The sequence below is a fragment of the Penicillium solitum genome (genome assembly GCF_028829755.1).
Source record: "Penicillium solitum strain IBT 25940 chromosome Unknown utg000005l_segment0_segment0, whole genome shotgun sequence".
Lineage (NCBI taxonomy): Eukaryota > Fungi > Ascomycota > Eurotiomycetes > Eurotiales > Aspergillaceae > Penicillium > Penicillium solitum.
Window position 1 is genome coordinate 560,892 of NW_027072125.1, and position 22,739 is coordinate 583,630.

The window sequence follows — 22,739 nt, forward strand, 5'->3', positions numbered from 1 at the left end:
TCCTTCTATTCTTATTTTCCTTCTATTTTAAGAAAAAGAAAGAAAAAAGGAGAGGATGATTCCCAGTGGTACACGACCCAGATGATCATCCGACCACGAACTTTGGTTCCAAGGGGGATCGAACCCAGGCCTGTGTCTCGCTAAGATGACAACCTTGCAAGTTTAACATTGCTCTTAACTACTGCACTACCCGGGTTATTGCCTGGCATAACCTTAACTTTATATAAATCCCCCGGCCCCAATACTGCTACCATACCTAGGTAGGATCTGGGCCCATTTATCGGACCCACCTACTACAACCTTATCAGTACAACTTCCAAGGTTGTATACATCGACATTGGGCGTTTATTGTCTGGCCACCTACCTGTCAGAGATGTGATTTCTGGTTATTCTAATACTTTTCGTGTTCTATGTGCTTTCTACAACAAGAGGCGCAAGCGTCAGGCGCATTATAAAGAGTAAATTCTCAGATCTTGGCTTTACCACTCTCAATCTCTGCCCAACTTTGCTCTTCCAACTTCCGATACTTTGTGCCGTCCAACCAATACAGAATGTCGCCGCCACAGTCTTGGCGAGGGTTCCAGCCTTTCCTCGCTAGGTCACCTTTAGCTTGCTTGAAAGTGACACCGGTGGCAACTCTGCGGATCACAATTTCATTAGCGGTATGGTCAAATTATCGCAAACAAGAAAACGCTTACTTCTCAGTGAGTCGGACCAATCGAGGTAGAGCGTATGAGGGAACACCCTTTTTCTTGAGCTTCTTATACAAGGTCGACATCAATTCTGTCTCAGCTGCTGGTGATTCCAGCGTAATACCAGCGGCTCCAGCTTGGCCATCATATCTGGTAGAGACCATCAGCAATGCGATCTCATCGAGAGGAGAGAACAAAACAGCCACAATACATACCCACCCAGCTTCACACCATACACCACAGCGTCATGTATACCCTCAATCCGGCAAATATGGTCCCGAATCTCTCCCGCGCTAACGTTCTCACCCTTCCAGCGGAAAGTGTCACCAACCCGATCCTGGAACTTCACCCACCCAGATTCATCTTGAACAACCAAATCACCAGTCCGCTGGAACAGATCTCCCTTTTGAAACACATCACGCAGAAGCTTCTCTTCCGTCGCACCCTCATTACCCAGGTACTCAATCAGCGTACCACGGTCCCGGACACGACCAATTGCCTCACCCTCCTGTCCAAGCGCAGCTCTTACACAGAACCCAGTCACAGGATCCCGGTATGGCATCTCGGCATCGGTATCATACCTAACGATGAAAGTGTCGTCTTCCAAGAACCGGCGTATAGGCCCAGAAAATCCAACCTTACCAGCACCCCAAGCTCCAACACCGTGGTTATCAAATTTGGCAATTCCCTCGGTTGAACGGTAGAACTCGCGGATCTCAGGAACGTTGAAACGCTGACGGAACTTCTCCCAGATCTCCCCGCGCAGCCCGTTTCCGCTTGCCACGATGCACTTGTGGTCTTGGTCGTAAGCGGATGGTGGCGTCGCGAGAAGGTACCGGCATAACTCGCCGATGTACAGGATTCGCGTTGCGCCTGAGTCGTGTACATCTTTCCAGAACTTTGAGGCGGAGAATTTTCGTCCTAGGCATAGTGTGCCTCCGTTGCCGACGGCGGCGCATAGGCCGGCGAGGAAGGCTGTGCCGTGGAAGAGTGGGAGAGGGGAGTATACGCGGAATGGGTGGTACTTTGAGGGATTGTTGACGTCTGCTGAGAGTGGATTGGATGTGGTCAGGGTGAGCATGTTGCGAATTGCGCAGGCTTTGGGCTTTCCTGTTGTTCCTGATGTGTAGATTAAAATGCAGAGGTCTTTCGGGTTGCGCTTGGTTGCTGCAAGCCCTGATGGGGAGAACTGCTGCAGAGTTTCCGAGGTAATGAGCTCAATTGTGCCTGTTTCGGTACCCTGGAATGACGCCATGTTGAGTGTGAAGTGTGGTAGGTCGGTGCAGACATTTTGAGACATATCCGCGGTGGAGATAATTAATTTGGAGCCGGAGACGTTGAGGCAATGAATGAAAGTATCGTCTGTCGCTAGCGTCAGCGGTCTATTCTCGTGGACTGGAATTGAATGATTGACAAACCTCGTAGGTTGGTGTTGATCATTGCTGCGATAGCGCCCAATTTTGACAGCGCATACACAGTCACGACCATCTCGGGAGAGTTGGTGGTGAAAACACCCACTGTATCACCGGGGTTGATATCACGGCTCTTCAAAAGAGCGGCCATTCTGTCGGCCACTGCAAACAGGTGTATAAGCAATCAGATACAATGTTTTCTTCCAACAGAGTGGCAACACTTACAGTCTTTTAACTGGCTGTATGACCAGGTCTTCTGCTCAAACCAGAGCGCATCGGTAGCACCTCGTCCTTCAACCTCCACCGCCCGCTCGAGTATCTTGTAGATGGTTGTTGAACCATCGAGCTCAGCGATGCGCTCGTTTAACCGCTTTGCGGCAGCCTTATCGCTGAGTATTGTTCGCAAATCAGTGGAGACAGCAAGCTTCGCATTCAGATAAGCACCGGCGGCTACCGACAAGGCGGATGCCATGGCCACAGCAGGCGCGCTGACTTCAGAGAAAATGACCATTGCGACCGAGAAGGATGAGGTCTTTCTAGTCAAGTGCTTGGTGTCAACCCAACCAGAATAATCCAATACGTCGACGAAATGAGTGATTCTTCTGCAACGAACGGAGTCTCGTCTATTCTATGTTTAGGGCAAATTCCGAAGCTTTCAGAACCCGGCATGACGACGGATATAAAGATCCCCAGGCCTCGGTGCCTCTGATGACGGAAGCTAGCCAACCTCGATCTGCCGTTCATAACAGAGCCAACATCCCGGTCCTTTACATTGGTCACAATTCGAAGTGGGGTGTACGGGAAATCCCCCATATTCCTCTCTCCCCGGGGAGGCTTGGCTGAGCTTTCCCCGGTTTTGGGCGTCAACGGCTATTCCAGGGCTTCGGAATTTCTCGAGAGATGAGAGATTATGTTACATGACAGTCTGACCATCCATGGATATATGCGAGTTCTTGACTTCTCTATGCCTTTTCCTCAATATACCCTCTTTCCATGATCAAGGGTGCCAATGTCCATGTGGGGCCATGAAACACCTTCGATACCACCAATCCACCAATCAGCGCCTCCCAATACAAGCCGAGGGACGTGAAATAACAGTATCATACACTGTGTGACCGCCGAAGTCCCGGCACTTCCAGTCGGCTCAAATTGTCGCAGTCTCCCCCACGGAGATGTCCTCGTTGTGGAGAAGTTTGGAGAAGCCGCGGTTCTTTTTTAGCACATCTGAAAGACATTCAGATATTAAAACGGTTCTTCTTCTTTGTTTTTCAGCCCATTTATATCATTCTTGTTGATTCCCTACAATGTCTTCGCCACAACAACGTCTAAGTTCCGTCGCCAACCAGCTGGCAGCTCCTGGCTCGGCCCGCCAAAAGATTCTGGCCAAGAACCCAGATGATGTGGTATGTCGCTGATTTTATAGCTACAATTCCTTCATGGCAATAATTAATCAATTGGCAGGTTATCACTTACCTGGCCCGCACGCCGCTCACCAAGGCCCGCAAGGGTGGGTTGAAGGATACCACCGTGGATGACCTCCTCGTCTCACTCCTCACGGTACTTTTTCCTCCACGATTAATGGAAAACAAAAAATATCTACAGGAATTAATTCACCAAACAGACCGTCCGCGAGAAATCAAATCTAGACCCCAACCTTGTAGAGGATGTCTGCGTTGGCAACGTCCTCTGCCCCGGCTCCGCATATGTCGCCCGTTCCGCCGTGCTCGCAGCAGGCTACCCCGTAACAGCAGCCGCCTCCGTCGCCAACCGATTCTGCTCCTCCGGCCTGCTAGCCGTGCAAAACATCGCCAACCAAATCATCGCAGGATCCATCGATGTCGGAGTGGCCGTCGGAGCCGAGAGCATGAGCAAGAACGCCGACGGCGGCGCTCCCGAAATGTCCGAGCGCATCAAAAAGCACCCGATCGCATCTCAGAACTCCCAGCCTATGGGACAGACCTCAGAGAACGTGGCCAACCAATTCAACATCTCGCGCGAGCAGCACGACAGGTTCGCTGCCAACAGTTTCCAGAAGGCCGAGCGCGCCCAGAAGGCCGGCTGGCTCGAGGACGAGATCGTCCCCGTCAAGACTCAAATTAAGGACCCCAAGACCAGCGAGGTGAAGGAAATCGTCGTTGACCGTGACGATGGCATCCGCTACGGTACTACCCCGGAGTCCCTCGGCAAAGTCCGGGCTGCCTTCCCCCAGTGGGCCCCTAGTGCTACCACCGGCGGTAACGCCAGTCAGATTACCGATGGTGCTGCTGCGCTGGTTCTCATGAAACGCTCACGCGCCCAGGAGCTCGGTCAACCCATTGTTGCCAAGTTCTGTGGTGCTACCATTTCTGGTCTGGAGCCCAGAATCATGGGTATTGGCCCATCCCTTGCCATCCCCAAGATCCTGAACAAGTTCAACTTGAGCAAGGATGATATTGATATTTTTGAGATTAATGAGGCCTTTTCCTCAATGGTAAGTCTATCAAGTATGCGACTATGTACTTTGTGAGTCTAACATATGTCATTGTAGGGTGTGTACTGTGTCAACAAGCTGGGCTTGGATGAATCCAAGGTGAACCCTCGGGGTGGTGCTATGTAAGTGATCTTGGACCAAGTTTGATTGATGCCATGCTGATGTTTCAAAGTGCTTTTGGTCACCCTCTCGGAGCCACTGGCGCTCGCCAGGCCGTCACTGCTCTGTCTGAGTTGCGTCGACAGGATAAGCGAGTCGCCGTGACCTCGATGTGTGTGGGCACTGTAAGTTACCTCTGATCATCATGACCAAAGATTTGAAATTTACTAATTACTATCAATAGGGCATGGGTATGGCCGGTATCTTTGTTTCTGAACATTAACCATTCAGTAAAGCATTTATTGCCAATAACTGTTTTGATATTGTATATATTATTCTGTGGAGGCGAACACGATTCTACAATTTTGATACTGTGCATTGTGCCAGTGCGATGAAATTCCATTTCCTTGTTTGGCTTTTTTTTAAAAGGTAAAAAAAGAAGAAGATTGATTCCCAGCAGTACACGACCCAAATGATCATCCGACCACGAACTTTGGTTCCAAGGGGAATCGAACCCAGGCCTGTGGCTCATTAAGATGGCAACCTTGCAAGTTTGACATTGCGCTTAACTACTACACTACCCGGGTTATTGGCTGGCACAACCTTAATTTTATATAAATGGTCCAAATCCTAGATAGCTATATCTATAATTGGGATTTCCTCTTTCTAATCTCATATTCTAATACAGTAAAAAAAAAGAAAATAAGAAAATAAGAAAAACAAAGGTAAAAAGAAGATGATGATTCCCAGCAGTACACGACCCAAATGATCATCCGACCACGAACTTTGGTTCCAAGGGGGATCGAACCCTGGCCTCTGCCTCATTAAGAGCAACCTTGCAAGTTTGACATTGCTCTTAACTACTACACTACCCGGGTTATTGCCTGGCATAACCTTAACTTTATATAAATACCCCCGGCCCCACTATTGCTACCATGGATATTATGGGCCCACTTATTGGACCCACTTAACCTAGCCTTATGTTGTAACCCTTGCAACCTCCTTTATATTGTTTATTGTATACCTATATAGGTATATAGTGGTAAGTAGAGAGGTCCTTAGTATACATAACTCCAGGAGCAAAATATATTATAGTGATGACTATGAACCTATTGAACCCAGGAACGCTACCCTTTGTTGAAAATCCAAGTTAATTCGTCATAATTAACATGTCTTTGAATTTGTTCAACGCTAAACCCTGATTCATTTCATACATACGTTGTTCCTTTCGCAACATATCAATTCCTGCATGCCAAGAATTCAGGACTTCTACGGGATCGAGACTAGCGGCGTCGATGTAGTTTGGCGCCTCTATCACCTATTCCACCATACAAACTCGAGAATCCTGAAATCAGGAAATGGCATTGCAATTCAGACTGCTTCCAATGCATCGTCGCCTTCATTAATCCATGTGCGAAATATGGAATCATGAAGAACACAGTGCTTAGCAATGACACCGCTCATTGCCTACATTCTTTCTGGTTCTCCCATCGCAAAAAGCAAGTTTCATGGAAAGAAATGGATGATCCCATAGGAGGAAAGGAAAGGCATAAATATGGCTTCATTTCCATTTATAAAGAGAGTAGACATTTTTAAATTTTTATTTCTATACCTTTTGTGAAAGAATCAAACTCCGTTATTACATGCTGTTTGGTATATTACTTTCTAGTATATTATTCAGCCCCTTTTTGCCTGCTGCTGGGAGGGTTTTAAATGTTAGTTGCCATACTAGGTAAATGGCTTAAAGCCAACATGTTCAACTTAAACCATATAGATTATTTATACACATATTTATTTCCATGCCAGGATTTTCCTTTTTTTAAAAACAATGAGGTGGGGGAAAAAAGGAAGAGAGGGATCCCCAGCAGTACACGACCCAGATGATCATCCGACCACGAACTTTGGTTCCAAGGGGAATCGAACCCAGGCCTATACCTCATTAAGATGGCAACCTTGCAAGTTTGTCATTGCTCTTAACTACTGCACTACCCAGGTTATTGGCTGGAATGACCTTAACTTTATATAAATCCCCCATCTACCCAAACTGGTAGGTTTTGGTTAAATATCAGTTAGCATACTAGGTGGCTTAAAGGCAATTTATCTCTTCACTTATTTTCCTTCTATTTTAAGAAAAAGAAAGAAAAAAGGACAGGATGATCCCCAGTGGTACACGACCCAGATGATCATCCGACCACGAACTTTGGTTCCAAGGGGAATCGAACCCAGGCCTGTGTCTCGCTAAGATGACAACCTTGCAAGTTTGACATTGCTCTTAACTACTGCACTATCCCGGGTTATTGCCTAGCATGACCTTAACTTTATATAAATCCCCCATCATTACATTACCATGTGGCCAAAAAAGACTGACTCCAACTCTGTTGTAAACCTAATGTATATAATGCGTCATCTAATGTAGATATTTTCATTTACATCAGCTGGGAGCCCTCGCTGGGAGACCTGAAGTCCAATACTAGTTGTGCTGAGGCCATCACAAGTTGAGAAATCCCTCGTGTGCCCATCTTGATTCTATGTAACTGATTGACAAAATTATCCGAGGCCTACAACAATACTTTCCCTGAGTGTCGCAGTGCGGTATTCAGGAGCACCATAACTACTCTTGGCTCTAGATACCTACTCTAGTGAAGTTATCGTCGAGAAACAATCCGCACTTCAATGAGACAACACCCGACTAGTTCCTGGTGATAGTCAAATCTAATTCGAAGTTTCCATCGTGCCCCATCAGAGGCTGAAAAAATGCTCAGCATCTTTCGCCGAAATTGAACGTCTTATCTGTCGTGATCCAATCCTCGGATAAGTCTCCATGCGAAATCGGTGTACGTAACCCTTGCTTCGCGACAGCACTGATCAACGATAAGCACCCCCAAAGCATCGTCGGCTTCTCATCAACATGGCGCCCAAGGAGGTATTCGATGGCTCGACAGACGAGGACGTGGCTCTCGGGAATATGGGGTACGAGCAAAAATTCAAACGATCGTTCGGTCTGTTGGATATGGTTGGGTTCAGTTTCAGCATTGTGACCTGGTGAGAATTCCCCTCAACCGAGCATAAGAGCCCAATCGATGTCTAATGCCGAACAGCTGGACAGCCTTAAGTGGCGTCTTCATCATTGGCATCCAGGCAGGTGGCCCACCTGTCATGATTTTTGGCTGGATCGGAGTTTGCGTATTCACCATGTTCATTGCCCTGGCAATGGCTGAGATGTGTTCGCGCTGGCCAGTGGCTGGAGGTCAATACTCGTGGGTTGCCATGCTCGCACCGCCTCGCGTCTCCCGAAAGCTGTCTTATATCACTGGGTGGTTTATGCTGACCGGTTCGTAGCCGTCGAAGTTTGGTGCGTACTTGCTGACTTATTTCCTAGGAATTATCGCCATGGGCGCGGTCAACAATTCCTTTGGGTCGAATTATATCCTAGGCCAAGTCAACCTGATCTTCCCAGACTTCGTTATCGAGCGGTGGCATACCGTCCTGGTTGCCTGGGCCGTGGGGCTATTCGCTCTCGTCATGAATGTATTCGCACCGCACGCTTTACATCGTCTATCTCGCTTCATCTTGGTGTGGAACATCGCCTCGTTCATCATTGTGATCACCACACTCTTAGCAACGAATCACCAGAAGCAAGGTACAGATTTTGTATTCCACGAGTTCCGTAACATGACCGGTTTTGGCGCTTCGATGGCTACCATAGTTGGGATCCTACAAAGCTTTTTCGGCATGTGCTGCTACGACGCGCCGAGCCATATGACAGAAGAGATGACCCACGCCAGTCGAGATGCACCGAAGGCAATCATCTTTTCAGTGATCATGGGGGGTGTAACTGGACTACTCTTCCTGCTGATACTGTGCTTTTGCATGGGTGATATCGAAGCAACAGCTAACTCAAGCACCGGGGTTCCAGTCATCCAGATCTTCTACGACTCGACGCAAAGCAAAGTCGGGACCTGCATTCTGGCGAGTATGATCACCGTCATCATCATGGTCACATCTATCAGTCTCGTCGCTGAAGGATCACGATCAGTATATGCCTTTGCACGAGACCACGGGCTACCATTTTCGGGGTTATGGTCTCAAGTCGAGCCAAAGAAAAAGATACCTCTGTATGCCATTTTTCTCACTGTGGCAGTTCAGCTTGGCCTGAATGCGATTTACTTCGGTACGGAGACGGGGTTTGAAACGGTGATTTCGATAGCTACCACGGGATTCTGTACGTTGATATATTAGACTCCAGGTGACCACGAGGGTTAAGCAGCTAATGTGGATTTAATTTAGATGTTTCCTATAGTCTTGTCCTTCTTGCTAGACTACTTGGCTATTTCTTTCGGCACCAATGCTCCTTCGATGGACCACATTCATTGCCGCTTCCGCTGTCACTCGGTTTCAGTTCGATTGGCCTGCTATTTTTGTTACTCGCTTCTATTACATTCAATTTTCCCTCCGATGCTCAGGTCACCTCCGAATCGATGAATTATACTAGTGCAGCTATCGGGCTGGTGATACTGCTCAGCCTCGTCACCTGGTTTACCACCGCAACAAACCGTTTCGTTGGCCCTTCGGATGTCAGACATTTGGCCGTCGACGGCATAGAACGCCCAATGACATTGCAGCTCGAGGATTATGTTGGGTCAAGGAGAAGCAAGGGAGGGTAATGGTCAGATATGCTCCTTGAAGGGATGTGTATAGCCTACAGATTGATACACGTACCTAACCAACATAAAAAAATGTAGAGGGAGGAATACAAGGGGAAATTGTTATATAGAATTACAAATCGACGATCATAATTCATTCTCGTTGAAATTCGTAGGCTACCTAAATTATAATATAGCCCGTGATTGATCCAAGGCAAAACAAAACACAAATAGTAGCCGCAACAAGTAGGGGAATATGATTCTGAAATCAAAACAAAGTGACAGAAAAATGAATTGATGCAGTGCCAATAACCAGACACAGGCACTTGACAAACACAAAGAACAACTTTTACCACTCAAGAGGCTCGCTCACAACGTCACCGCGGTTGGTCTTGGGAACGGGAGCAGCCTCAACCATAGTCGCGCCACGGCGGCCACGACGGAGGTAGGCGCTGCCATCCAACCAAGGGGTATCAAGGGTACGCTTGGACTCGAAAGTGCGGATCTTAGACTCCATCTGGAGAGTAAGACCAATATCATCCAGGCCGTTGACAAGGCAGTGCTTGCGGAATTCCTCAACCTCGAAGGCAGTGATCTTGTTACCCTGGGCATCCTTGATCTCCTGGTTGACAAGGTCGACCTCGACCTCACGGCCGGCGCGGGCCTCATCGGCGATCTTCTGCAGAGCAACCTCGTCGGAAACGACGACGGGCAGCATGCCGTTCTTGAATGTGTTGTTGAAGAAGATATCAGCGAAGGAGGGGGCGATGATGCACTTGATACCGAAGTCGAGCAGAGCCCAGGGGGCGTGCTCGCGGGAGCTACCGCATCCGAAGTTGGGACCGGTAACAACCAGAATCTTGGAGTCACGGTAAATGCCCTGGTTCAGGACGAAATCGGGGTTCTCCTTGTCGTCGGTGTAACGGAGCTCGTAGAACAGCGCGGTACCGAGACCAGTGCGCTTGATGGTCTTGAGGAATTGCTTGGGGATGATGGCGTCAGTGTCGACGTTGGCGCGATCCAGAGGCGCGGCGATACCCTTCAGGGTAGTGAAGGGGGGAAGACCGGTGCTCTTGCCAGCGCCGCTAGCAGGGGCTGAAGAGTTGGCATGGGGCTCGTTGTCGGCAGGGTAGTCCAGGACACGGTCGAGTTCGTCTTCGGTCGCGGGGGATTCGAAGACGGGCTGGACGTCGATCTTGGGGGAGGCCTTGCCGAGGACGGGGCTGGCAACGACGTGCTCACGAACATCGGCGAGCTTGCCGACAATGGCAGCGGTGGCAGCCATGGCGGGGGACATGAGATGGGTACGACCCTGGGCACCCTGGCGACCCTCGAAGTTACGGTTGGAGGTACTGGCACAGCGCTCCTTGGGGGACAGGATATCTGGGTTCATACCCAGGCACATAGAGCAGCCAGCCTCACGCCATTCGAAACCGGAATCAGTGAAGATCTTGTCCAGGCCCTCGGACTCAGCCTGCTCCTTGACGAGACCGGATCCAGGGACGATCATAGCGCGCTTGATGTTGGAAGCAATTTTACGGCCCTTGACGACCTTGGCTGCGGCACGCAGATCCTCAATACGGGCGTTGGTGCAAGATCCAATGAAGACCTTGTCAACCACAACATCCTTCATGGGCGTACCAGGGACAAGACCCATATATTCGAGAGCACGGATGCAAGAGGTCTTGCGGTTCTCATCCTCGAAGTCATCGGGGCCGGGGACAACACCAGTGATTGGGACCACGTCCTGGGGGGAGGTACCCCATGAGATGGTGGGGATAATATCCTTGCCGTCAAGGAAGACCTCGCTATCGTACTTGGCACCAGCATCCGACTTCAGGCTGGACCAGTAGCTGGTGGCCTTGTTCCACTCTGCGCTACCGTACTTGGGGGCCAGAGGGCGACCCTTGAGGTATTCGAAAGTGATCTCGTCGGGTGCGATCATACCGGCACGGGCACCACCCTCAATGGACATGTTGCACATTGACATACGGGCCTCCATGCTCAGTCCACGGATGACGGATCCGCAGAACTCAATAACAGCACCGTTACCACCAGCAGTACCAATGACACCGATGATGTGGAGAACGACGTCCTTACTGGTGACACCAGCGGGGAGCTCGCCATCAACCTGGATGCGCATGTTCTTGCTGCGGCGGGTAATGAGGGTCTGGGTTGCGAGGACGTGCTCGACTTCACTGGTTCCGATACCGAACGCGAGGGCACCGAAAGCACCGTGTGTGGAGGTGTGGCTGTCACCGCAGACAACAGTCGTGCCGGGCAGAGTGAAACCCTGCTCTGGGCCAATAATGTGGACAATACCCTGGCGCTTATCGCCCATACCGAAGTAGGTGAGGCCAAAATCCTTCACGTTCTCCTCCAGCGTTGTGCATTGGAGACGGGAATCATTCTCCTTAATGAAGTCCGCGGCATTTTTAAAACTTTTGCGTGAAGAGGTAGGAATGTTCTATCCGATGAAAACAGTCCAATTAGTCGTGAGCTGCTAGTGGATATGGGATTTAACATACGTGATCAACTGTAACCAGAGTGCAATCTGGCCGGCGGACCTTGCGGCTAGCGTTTTTGAGGCCCTCGAAGGCCTGTGGGGATGTAACCTCGTGAACGAGGTGTCGGTCAATGTAGATCAAGCAAGTTCCATCATCTTGCTCATTGACGATGTGGTCCTGGAACACCTTGTCATATAGGGTCTTGGGTTTCGACTCGGCGGAAGGCATGGTGGGGGTGGGTAGAAAACAGCTAGGAAGAGAGGATATGAGGGTAAAAGGTTTTGAGGGTGAGATAGAAAAGGGAGATAATAGGTGGAAGCTTCAATGAAGCAATATAGTATGTAAGTAGTAAGTACCAAGAACTAGGGAACTGGAATGGGAATGACTGTTATATTTTTCTGCTCTGAAGCATCCGCGATGTCGCTGGAGAGCTGCTCGAGGGGCAACGCCGGTTTCGGCCGGTCAGCGGCGAATGGTACGAATTTTATTGGCCGAAGTGGCAACACAGGGGTAGGCCGATATCGGTCTGCACTGGATGATCCAAAAAGGGGATCGCGGCTAATCACGGCTCTTGGCGGATACTCGCCGACCGCTCCGGACCAAAGTAATTGGGAGCCGCTGATTGGCTGGTCACTTGCAAGGTTGCCCTCCGATCGGCCCGCCATTTTTTGACTCAACGCTTATACGCTTAGCACTGCGAACAGGGTGTTGTGGCATACACTAAGTGGATATGGGGATCATCTGGGGAACCTCACTAACCCATATATTATTGCTTTTGGAGTTCCCCATGATCGAGCTGACTGTAGGTTGTATATATTGATCGGCTCTTTCGCTCGGCTCTCATTCCACCATATCAAAGAGGATGCATTCATCTGTTCTTAGCAAAAGAACTATCAAATTTTGAACTTGTTTCATGGTCTAAACCCCAATCTACCTAAAGTCATACCAAAACGCCAATGCCCATGTTTCTAAAGCAAAATTTCATAAAGTGTAGCAAGAACGCACGAGGCTACCGAGGCGCAGAACCCAGGTCGACCACGATCCTCTTTCCAGACACAGAACCACTCCGCAACGTCTCGAGCGCCGCATTAATACCTTCTAACCCACCTTCTGCATGAACAATTTCTGGTAATGTGAGATTCGTCGTGTGCAGAAGATCTTCCAACCAGCACACCATGGCCTCACCCACGGTGGGAGCCGTATGGAAGAGCTTAATGGGCACGGTGTGATATTGTACCCCGGGGGTTTTCTCTTTAGGCAGACCGGATAATCCAAGGAGATGGGCGTGCCCATCAGGATTAAGAGCTTTTTCAAGCTGTGTTGCTGTCTCTCTTCCGACTATATCAATGGCATATCGCAGCTTGCCCTCAGTGACACCGCGAATAATTTCCACTGCACGATCAGGGTCATGTCGATCGACCAGCAGATCTGCACCGGACTTCACAAGCTTGGCACCGTGCCGTGCTGCATCGGCTACGCATATCACGCGTAATCCGGCGAGTTTCGCCAGTTGAAGAGTTATCAGACCAGTAGTTGTTGAGGCTGCGGTATGAATGTCAGTGGTCAGATCTTAGGTAGTAATGGAGGTATTGGTTGTCTTACCTCCCCAGATAGCAACCCAATCTCCACGTTGGGGCTTTTCTGAGTCCAATAATGATGCGAAGCATTCTTCGTGTATATCGGCGGGTATATCATTTCTGTCGAGCTTTTTGATGATATTGGGCAAATTAGGACCAGGGACTTGTGTGATGAGCGAGAAGTCTAGTCCAAATGAGACACCCAAAGCCAACGCAGCAGCGACGAATGCGACTCCGACAGAAGCTGAAGCGTGGATAGACGTTGAAGAAGGAATTCGGGCAGCATTGAAGTCGGTGGCGATGGCGTATTCTTGGAATGCTGCTTTCCTAATATCCCGGTAGTCTGTTGATGGTACTAACACAACATCGCCTACGCGAAGACGTGATGACCCTTTGGGAACTTGTAGTACAAGGCCAGCCAGATCCCGCCCGTTGATCCATGGCAGGCTGGGGATACCAAAGTTGAATGCTCTAATCAATTCATAGGTTAGTCATCGATGATGATCTTTGGTAATGCTGATATCCAGCTACAGAGGAGTAATACTTACGGTCCCTTCCAGTCGACTGGGTTGAGGCCGATTGTAAGAACCTGCGAATCAATAGTCAGCATCTCATGTTACACAAGATCGGGGGCATGTCATACCTTGACAAGAATCTCTCCCTCATGCAAGACAGAAGGAATAGCATGATCATCTACCAATGCATACTGCTCACGAGCCCCCTTGAGAAGCAAGACTCTTTGTCTTGACTCCTCAGACCGCGGCGAGGGGGGTTCACTCTCAGATCTTGACTCATTAGAGTAATCTGAGAGAGAATCCGAGGACAGGTATTGGTGGAAAGTGGTTGGGGTCTTCTGCAACTCTTCGAGTTGGAGGCAAGTAGAGGTAGTCGACATGGTGCTTGGGGGTAGTAATGGCATGACTTGAAGCTTGGATCACAGAGAAACGCCAATTCAACTATTAGGCTCTATCTATATTGCCCTTGGTACCAGTCTATATAATCTCTCGGGCGAGAAGATAAAGCCAAAGCACGCCTCATTTTAGGGCGCGGGGCAGTGATACCAAATCCATCCCATAAGCACGTACATAGGGTTGGAGCGCCTCCACTAATCGCTTGGCTCTGGGACGTCCTAGCAAGATCAATGGGATAATTTCGTCTCACATTGGCGCAATGAGAGCGTTTCCGTACTTCCGAGGTCTATTCGTAGTCGTTATCCATTGCTCATGGCGGGGCATAAATGGCGTGATGAACTCGATGACCGAGGGTCGATCAATGGTCTTATATTTGCCGAAAGATGGGGGACCATGAGGACTAGAATGACCAAAGGGAACTGATAGAGATCTGATTATGGATATATATGGAATATTTCAATAGAAATCGAATATTCTCTACTTTTTTCAAGTGCAAATTCGAAAATTTGAATCTCAAATCTCAAATCTCAAATCTCGAAGTTTATCTCCAAACTGATGTGATCCCGGGTTGTGATGACGAAACTTGCTACAACCCTACCTAGATTTCAACACCTTAGACCCAAATCGCGAATATCTGCTTAGTAAGGTCTAAAAGTAATGATAATCAAAAAGTATGGAGTAGTTAACTCCGTTGGATTTGAATTATTAATCGACTCAGATTGTTCATAACTCTAGATATTGTGGAAATATATATGTAGTCCCTTGACAAAACAAATCTTTTTACAGTGATTAGTACAATATAAGCCCCGGATATCCCTCGAGTAAAAGATTATTCTGAGTCTACTCCACGTACTCCATATATTGTATAAATAAAAATCCGGGGTTCACAGTGTATGCCCATGTTCCCATACATCCGGATGCGCAAAATCCGCTTGATAAGGATCAATCCCTTGGACAGTACCTTCATAGGCAAACTTCTTTCTTACTAAATCTAAGCATTCTAACCATTTTCCAACTCGGTGTATTCACCCGCAGGGTTTGTGCCGCCTCCTGAAAGTCCCGTGCGAGCACGTAATTTCACCGCAGAGCGACAACATTAACTGGGCACTAACGCTAAAATATCTTGGAAGCTAGGCAGGGGTCTGAAAGACCACAACAACGAATCCTTCCCGGTATTGGCATGGCGCGGGACAGATGGTTCGAGGCAGTACAACCGACAACCTTTGATATCAAGTATACGTAGATCCCGCGCGGGCGCTATGGTTATAAACAAACACAACTCTCTGTCAAAATAAATCGACTACTCAATTATTCATTCTACTTCATTATGACGAACTTTGAAAAAGATGTTGCGCCGAGTGATGAGGTGTCGCCGGTTGGTGGGCCACATAAAGGTGACCTTGGGATACTACTCCTGTATAAAGTCGACGAAGCTGACCATAACCCTGAAAGTCAAATGGTACCGCTCGACATTTTACAATGCCTTCATCCTCGGTCTCTGCAATTTTCTTGCCCCCGGCATTTGGGGCGCCATGAACTCTTTGGGCGGAGGAGGCGAAGAGGAACCCTATCTCGTCAACGCAGCGAACGCCTTGACCTTCGGGCTTATGGTAGTCTCTTGCTTCTTCGGTAGTGTCATCGTGCGATTTATTGGCATCAAATGGACACTCATCGTGGGAACAATGGGATACGCACCTTACGCAGCAGGGCTGTACACAAACAACCGATTTGGTGAAGAATGGCTGGTGATCCTGGGCGCGGCACTTTGCGGCACGTCAGCAGGCATATTTTGGATGGCAGAGGCGGCAATTGCACTTTCATATCCCGAGCCATATAACCAAGGACGCTTCTTGGGATTCTGGCTCAGCTTTCGTGTTGGAGGGCAAATTCTCGGCGGTGTCATCAGTCTGGGCATCAATGCCCATCGATCGACCTCGGGCTCCATCTCATACACTGTGTACTTGATTTTCATTGCACTGCAGGCTCTTGGTCCTTTTGCTGGTCTCCTTCTGAACAATCCATCTCAGGTGCAGCGAAAGGATGGAGTCCCCGTTCAACTTCAGGTGACGAACAGCATCGGATACGAGCTAAAGAGCATGTCGAAGCTTTGGATCAGTCGCAAGTTTCTGTACATCGTTCCACTTATTTGCCAGGCTGTGTATACAGAGGCTGTGATGTTTTCCTACGAGGGATTGTGGTTCACAGTGCGGGCCAGAGCTCTTGGGTCATTCCTTTCTGGTGTGATTGCTTTGATCATCGGCAACCTTCTAGGGGCTTTCCTTGACAGCAAGCGGATATCTCTGAAAAAGAGAAGTCGATACGCATTTTTCTTCGTCGTCGGGTGGCAAGGCATGTGCTGGATCTGGGCTTCAGTGGTGACAACGGAGTTCAACAAGACACAGCCGACATATGACTGGAGTGACCCAGGTTTCGGAAGAGCCTTTGCCCTCTTCCTGTTCTGGGTTGCTAGCTTCCAGCTCAACTATATGTATCTGTAAGTTGAACCTTGATGTGTGATGGTTCAGTTGGAATGGTGCTGATTGATCAGGTTTTTCTTGGTGGGCAACCTTGCGGATGATCATGAAGAGGTCGTCCGGATTGCAGGCTTGTTGCGTGGGACTGAATCCGCCGCTCAGTGTGTCAGCGTACGTACACCTTGTATCTCGCTTCTGTGTGACATGAATACTAACGAAGTGTCTCCAGTATGGCCTAAGTAGTGTGAGCATCATGGCCGCAGTGGGTAGTGTATACCTAAACTTTGGCTTGTGGGCTATCGCGATATTTCCTGCCTGGCTCATTGTCAAGGAGGTTGGAGAAGCCTTCGGGGATAAAAAGATCGCTAGAGAGACTCCTGGTTTGCGCGAGGCCGAGGATCACGAGTAAATGGTTAGAGCAAGGGATCAAGTTTTTGCCGCAAGTCTAGAAAATAATTGACATGGTAGTAGAATTAATGTTAATCTAGAATTTTTGGTGTATCCTCTCCGCGTTGAAAATATATACATTGAAAAGATGATGCTTCTATGATGAGCCTGGTCTAGGATTCTCGCAACCAAGGACACTTTCAAAGCTATGCGATGAAACCGAATTCCCTGTTATCGTGGGGGAACACGAGCAACGCGAGACGATGTCGTACAAACAGACCGAGCATTCCACAGACAGTTTGTACTGCAACCATGTGCCACGCGAGTTGGTCTTCTCGCATTGGACCCATCCACACCAGCCAAAGATTCAAGATAGTGAGATTACTTGATTCAGTAATCCGACCACTCTCGTCTTGGGTAATTCGCACCAATCTCAAGCTGCGTAGTACGCGCAGTGCGGTATCGATCAGAGGCGACGGGGGACTCGTCCACTCCGTGACAGAAGCGTCCAGCAACCCCGTAGAAGCGCTGAACTTTGGCAGTCGATGGCGAGGACAAGGAATGAGCTTAAATAGCTGGGGGGTTGAGTACAGAAAATTGAAGATCTGCGGAATGAACAGCAGCAGCAGAGTTTTGCTGAAATGTCCTAGGATACCAACCACGGCAAACACCATTCCTGCAAAATAGCAGTATGTATCGCCCACGAACACCTTCGACGGATACCAATTATGGAACAGAAGGGCTGCTGATACACCAATGAATGGAAGCAGGAAGTATATCGATAACAAGTGCGAGTCAGTGGCAGGGTGCGGGTATGGTGTCATGGGTGCAAGGTACATCGCATCATTGAACAGCAATTGCATCGCAATCACTAGTGACTGAGCGACTTCGATACCGTTAATACCTGCCAACATGTTGATCGCATTTGGACAGAAGATTGCGACCGCTGCCATGTATATGTAGTACAGCCATCCAAGATCAACAACATCACCCAGGTAGGGTTGCAGCGGCATCGGCACGACGACTTGCGTGACGCCAAAGTCAACAAAGTACACAATCAGCATGGGAATTGCGGAGAAAGCAGGGATCAGGACTTTGTGTCTCCAGCGAATATCGAATAGGTCATCACCGATTCCGAGAATCACGACAGATTGCAAAGACAAAAGACCAGAAAGATAAGAGGCGAGCTATTCAATTGCGCATTAGCTTAAGACCTGCCTCACTGGATCCAAAATAAAAACTGACCTTGCCATGTGGAAATCGATGAAGGAATCGACCATTTTCAATATGTTGCGATTCAATCACAACGTCACGGTTTCCACCGCCCGATGTGGCTGCAACAATATCCTTGTAGAAGGCAAACGGAATGAACATAATGAGTGACATCAGATACACAACTGCACAGACTGCGCCCATGGTTTCAGGTCTAGATCAAAATATCAGTACATGCTATGATCTCAAGTTCAAGAGCCATATACATACATTTCGGGCCGGCTAGGCTTTGCCATGTCTTTACCCTTAAGTCCTGCCTTCAAAAATACAGGCCCGAGCCACCTGATAAAGCTAAAAGCCACCGCAAACACTATGCCACATAGTGCAATTGAAGCCACTAAAGGCGCCCCATCACCTTGGAACGTGGTGTTGAGTATCGCTAAACCGGCCCCCACGAGGGCTAGTAGACGCCAAGTCTCCTTGCGGGAGAGCGTGCTTGAGGGATGCATGGCGGACAAACGACCGAGATGGCAGGAACGAGGTCCCTCTGCTGTGAAGATAAATTCACAAGGAATTGACCTATGTAACAAGAGTAAAAGTCCACGTCGGCGACGCGCAATCTGTCTTCATTCTCCAAATAATCGATAAGCTTATCGTGTTCTGCCAGACTTATCTGACCGCTAAATTTAGCGGTGAGAGAGTATCCCGTGATGCTTGCGACCAAGAAAGGTAAGGCGACGTCAACCAACTGTTTCATACCTCATACGTGCAGATGCATGAAATTTAAATCGTCATTGGCCCAGCTGTCTAATTCGTCAATCTCATAGCCCAGTCCGTTCCGATGGGGGCAGTGGAGCGTCCCGAGATAACGGCTGGATTTGCCGACTTCGACGCCGGCCATCGGGATCTCGTCACCGTCACTAGATTTAACTTCTATGGCAACCGTATTGTCACCGCTTCCTCTGATCACCGCATGAAAGTTTGGGATCTCAAGGATGGCCAATGGCAACTGATAGATACCTGGCGCGCGCACGATGCTGAGATTCGCGATGTATGTCCCCAAACAAGCCAGGGCGCAATTCCAAGGCTGCCATTGCAACCCATGTACTAAACTACTATTCCAGGCCACATGGAATGGTCCTTTCACAGGCCAACATATTGGGAGTGTCGGAGAGGACATGAAGTTGAAAATTTGGCAAGAAGATGTAACCCAGCCACCAAACTCAGGACGGCGTTTCAAATCGGTCTTTCGCATGACCGCACCCCAAAGACACCCATTTGTATCACTTGACTTTCGCAACATTGACCTGGAGTCATGGTTAGCCGTGATAACACGTGATGGCTACCTCATGGTTATGGAACCCGTCAGCCCCGACAGCCTTGCAGATTGGCAGCCTGTTGACCAGTTCCGAGTGTGCACCGCCCCGGAACGCGGCGAGGAAACAAGTTTCAAAGTCCAGTTTCATCATGATCCCACCGACATCACTCACACTATCTCACCTGATTCTGATCGGAAGAGCCTGTCGCTAATTGTGGCTGCCATGGACACCGTCAAAATCTACCGCACTGATGCAAACCGACGATTCTACCATGCAATTGAACTGAATGGACACAGCGGTCTTGTGAGAGACATTTCCTGGGCCAATGGTTCGGTGCGTGGTTACGACCTTATTGCGAGCGGCGGCAAGGATGGTTTAGTCCGCATCTTTGAAGTGTACACGATTCCAGCTGGTCAAGCACCACAGAGCTCTAATGGCCGTAAGGCGGAGCTTCGCATGCAGTCCCAGGCCCAGTCCCAGTCCCAGTCACCGTCGCTTCGAGCGACATCGCAGTCCGGGATTGGCTCCGCTCTAGCAAGCCGTGTGCCTGCATCGGCGACTGATCGCCAACCCAACGGGGAATCACAATTTAGGCACTCGTTCAAACAGGTGGCTTGCATTGACAGCAAACACCTCGATGTGTGGCAAGTTCAATTCTCGTTCTCTGGTGAGTATATCTTTGTTTGTCTCCAACCCTAAATCTGTTCGCTAATGCACTGTTAGGTGACTCGTTGATTTCCTCTGGAGACGATGGGACAGTTCGGTTCTGGAAAAGATCTTTGTCTGGAGAATGGCTCGAGTTCGCTGAAACAGACATGGCTTCTCAGTGATCTCCAAGACATCACTGGAAATTCTTGAAAATGCCCAATACTTGTCTCTTCCCAACCTCTCGGCCATCACCCCGTTTATTTTCCTTCACAATCAATGATACCCTTTAAATTTGATTTCTGCATACTCTTGTGATCACACTTGGTAGTATTTCTGGAACTAATTAGTTGAATTCGAGGTTGATGTTTCTTTTTTATTCTTTCTTAAACTATCTCCATTACACGAGGAAAGAGCGATGCTCGGAGATGCCGTGGTTACTCCGTTGGCGATTTTCTTCTCGAGCCAAAACCATCCTCAAACTTCTCCCCTCGTCACCTATAACCCCTTTATTATCTATATCCATTGTTAGTTCATCATGGCTGTCGGTCCGACCATTGGCACTGGCTTGTTCATCGGCGCTGGCCAGGCGCTCGCAGTTGGCGGACCTGCCTCGCTGCTCCTGTCGTATATAATCCTATCCTTCCTGACCTTTGTCATGACCACGAGCCTGGCCGACGTATCCACTCACATGCCATCCCAGCACGGGACACTAGTCACCAACGGCTACTTGTACATGTCAAGCAGTCTGGCATTTGCTTCAGCATACCTCCGCTGGTACTCCCTCGCTTTATTTGTCCCATACGAAATCACATCAGCGATGGTCAACCTTGGCCTGTGGAAACCAGGGTCCACGATCGCAATCAGATTGGCTATCATCACGACCATCGTTGTTGGATTCAACTTCCTGCCGGAAAAACTCTTCAAAAGTTCTGAGCGATTGTTCACTGCGATAAAGATTGGCACAATGGCGACCCTCTTCGTCCTCACTCTGGCTCTGGGTCTTGGAGGTATAGATGCGCAGCCCCCATGGGGATTCAAATACTGGAAACATCCAGGCGCCATGAACGAGTATCTAGTTCGAGGTGTATGGGGACGATTCCTGGCTTTCCTCCAATGTCTTCTCGATGGCTCCATCGCTTTCACGTTTGCCCCTGAGTTGATTGTGCACCAAGCGGAAATGCCAGCAGCACTTGTGCCAGAATCACTTGGCGAAACAGCGCTTCTAAGCGCTAGCATCCCAAATAGAGTCACATCTGACGTTGCTCAAACAGCATTTCCATATATCCTGAGTTCCTTGGCCATGGGTGTTATGGCTCCTTTCAATGAGGCACGTCTGACAAACAACGGAACGGGCTCCGGGTTTTCTCCTTACCTGATCGGACTCAAAGATGCAAATATTCAAATTATACCTACGATCGCGATGATTGCAATCCTACTCTCCGCGGTGGCTTCTGGGCGATCCTTTTTGTATCTCTCTTCTCGCACACTTTGTGCAATGTCGGAGCTCGGCCATGCGCCTTCGATATTTTCCACCCGCAACCGTTGGAATGTCCCATATTTGGCCGTTACAGCATCCGCCGTGTTCTGCTGTCTTGCCTTTATTGCAGTGAAAGTCCCGAGTACAATCATGAACATTTATCTTCTCCGGCTCGTCACGAGTGCCGGTTTCATTTCCTCGCTTGTGTCATGCACCATCCATCGCCACTTTGATCGACGGCTCAAGGTGAACGGAATTGACAGGCGGCATAGTTTCTCTTCACAGCCATTGGGCTCATATTTTGGGATGGTGATCAGTGTCCTACTGCTGTTGAGCGGTGGTTTGTGGGCAGCACCCAAGGGAAATCTGATCGGGTCCCGAGCAGCCAGACTGATCACCCCATATGTCAATATCGCTGTATTCGGCCTATTGTTCTTATTCCATCGATTCCAGGACTTTTTGCCCATTGTCGAAATTGAAAGACACCTGGATATGGGTGGACGCGGACATGGCGACCGCGAAGGACCAAGAGAACCTCAGACACCGAAGATGTACCCGCATCGGAGTAAACTTGATGTGATCCCAGAGAGTTCCGGGACATTTGAGTTGCGACTCAGTCAGACCATGTTCACCGAGCCTTCCTAATACACTGATGGAGAGATTGATGCGAGGATACATGCGAAATGGTATAGAAGTGGAATTGTGGAGTCGGCATGTCTGCGACCCAGGATCGCCTGTTATTATTAGAGATTAATTGTCGTTCCTTTCAAGTTCAAGAGTTCTTTCTGTTTGTATAATAGCGATTCCAAATAGAAGGACTTGCGCAAATCTGAATAACTAATTAAGTAATATCTACTCCGTATACATCGATGTATGAAGTCGTCCCAAAGAGAAAGAAGTGAAAATACCAA

General features: G+C 48.9%; 10 protein-coding genes across 10 annotated transcripts; 5 read left to right on the plus strand and 5 right to left on the minus strand.

Annotated features, from left to right (window-relative positions):
* Positions 1-466: 466 nt before the first annotated feature.
* Positions 467-2,615, minus strand: N7455_007804 (putative bifunctional fatty acid transporter/acyl-CoA synthetase (FAT1); the record flags this gene model as incomplete). Its single annotated transcript, XM_040960246.2, has 5 exons — positions 467-638; positions 699-842; positions 908-2,054; positions 2,111-2,266; positions 2,330-2,615. The coding sequence occupies 5 exons, from the start codon at positions 2,613-2,615 to the stop codon at positions 467-469; spliced, it is 1,905 nt and encodes a 634-aa protein (XP_040809286.2).
* A 680-nt stretch (positions 2,616-3,295) lies between these two features.
* N7455_007805 (putative peroxisomal 3-ketoacyl-coA thiolase (Kat1)) lies at positions 3,296-5,060 on the plus strand. Its single transcript, XM_040960245.2, has 6 exons — positions 3,296-3,507; positions 3,566-3,661; positions 3,726-4,574; positions 4,632-4,696; positions 4,747-4,858; positions 4,918-5,060. The coding sequence occupies exons 1-6, from the start codon at positions 3,409-3,411 to the stop codon at positions 4,954-4,956; spliced, it is 1,260 nt and encodes a 419-aa protein (XP_040809323.2). The 5' UTR covers positions 3,296-3,408; the 3' UTR covers positions 4,957-5,060.
* A 2,521-nt stretch (positions 5,061-7,581) lies between these two features.
* On the plus strand, positions 7,582-9,337 carry N7455_007806 (uncharacterized protein; the record flags this gene model as incomplete). Its single annotated transcript, XM_040960251.2, has 4 exons — positions 7,582-7,715; positions 7,772-8,004; positions 8,053-8,895; positions 8,961-9,337. The coding sequence occupies 4 exons, from the start codon at positions 7,582-7,584 to the stop codon at positions 9,335-9,337; spliced, it is 1,587 nt and encodes a 528-aa protein (XP_040809310.2).
* A 328-nt stretch (positions 9,338-9,665) lies between these two features.
* luA (3-isopropylmalate dehydratase LEU1) lies at positions 9,666-12,051 on the minus strand (the record flags this gene model as incomplete). The annotated part of the gene is made up of 2 exons (XM_040960225.2): positions 9,666-11,783; positions 11,845-12,051. The coding sequence occupies 2 exons, from the start codon at positions 12,049-12,051 to the stop codon at positions 9,666-9,668; spliced, it is 2,325 nt and encodes a 774-aa protein (XP_040809303.2).
* Positions 12,052-12,185: 134 nt separating this feature from the next.
* N7455_007808 (Aconitase/3-isopropylmalate dehydratase large subunit alpha/beta/alpha subdomain 1/3) lies at positions 12,186-12,488 on the minus strand (the record flags this gene model as incomplete). Its single annotated transcript, XM_065605736.1, has 1 exon — positions 12,186-12,488. The coding sequence occupies one exon, from the start codon at positions 12,486-12,488 to the stop codon at positions 12,186-12,188; it is 303 nt and encodes a 100-aa protein (XP_065460685.1).
* A 344-nt stretch (positions 12,489-12,832) lies between these two features.
* Positions 12,833-14,319, minus strand: N7455_007809 (zinc-binding alcohol dehydrogenase family protein; the record flags this gene model as incomplete). The annotated part of the gene is made up of 4 exons (XM_040960268.2): positions 12,833-13,365; positions 13,426-13,871; positions 13,949-13,989; positions 14,044-14,319. 4 exons carry the CDS (start codon positions 14,317-14,319, stop codon positions 12,833-12,835), a joined length of 1,296 nt encoding a protein of 431 aa, XP_040809288.2.
* A 1,319-nt stretch (positions 14,320-15,638) lies between these two features.
* Positions 15,639-17,194, plus strand: N7455_007810 (DUF895 domain membrane protein; the record flags this gene model as incomplete). Its single annotated transcript, XM_065605737.1, has 4 exons — positions 15,639-15,686; positions 15,736-16,805; positions 16,860-16,956; positions 17,015-17,194. The coding sequence occupies 4 exons, from the start codon at positions 15,639-15,641 to the stop codon at positions 17,192-17,194; spliced, it is 1,395 nt and encodes a 464-aa protein (XP_065460686.1).
* A 184-nt stretch (positions 17,195-17,378) lies between these two features.
* N7455_007811 (UDP-N-acetylglucosamine--dolichyl-phosphate N-acetylglucosaminephosphotransferase) lies at positions 17,379-18,893 on the minus strand (the record flags this gene model as incomplete). Its single annotated transcript, XM_040960229.2, has 3 exons — positions 17,379-18,359; positions 18,418-18,598; positions 18,655-18,893. The coding sequence occupies 3 exons, from the start codon at positions 18,891-18,893 to the stop codon at positions 17,379-17,381; spliced, it is 1,401 nt and encodes a 466-aa protein (XP_040809349.2).
* A 332-nt stretch (positions 18,894-19,225) lies between these two features.
* N7455_007812 (putative nuclear pore protein (SEH1)) lies at positions 19,226-20,533 on the plus strand (the record flags this gene model as incomplete). The annotated part of the gene is made up of 3 exons (XM_040960280.2): positions 19,226-19,435; positions 19,509-20,370; positions 20,427-20,533. 3 exons carry the CDS (start codon positions 19,226-19,228, stop codon positions 20,531-20,533), a joined length of 1,179 nt encoding a protein of 392 aa, XP_040809341.2.
* Positions 20,534-20,886: 353 nt separating this feature from the next.
* N7455_007813 (putative proline permease) lies at positions 20,887-22,473 on the plus strand (the record flags this gene model as incomplete). The annotated part of the gene is made up of 1 exon (XM_040960218.2): positions 20,887-22,473. One exon carries the CDS (start codon positions 20,887-20,889, stop codon positions 22,471-22,473), a length of 1,587 nt encoding a protein of 528 aa, XP_040809301.2.
* Positions 22,474-22,739: the final 266 nt, after the last annotated feature.

Coding starts and splice junctions, on each gene's coding strand:
- N7455_007805 (XM_040960245.2), top strand. CDS start 3,409: ATGTCTTCGCCACAACAACGTCTAAGTTCCGTCGCCAACCAGCTGGCA. Junction 3,662..3,725: donor TCCTCGTCTCACTCCTCACG/GTACTTTTTCCT, acceptor TTCACCAAACAG/ACCGTCCGCGAGAAATCAAA. Junction 4,575..4,631: donor ATGAGGCCTTTTCCTCAATG/GTAAGTCTATCA, acceptor ATGTCATTGTAG/GGTGTGTACTGTGTCAACAA.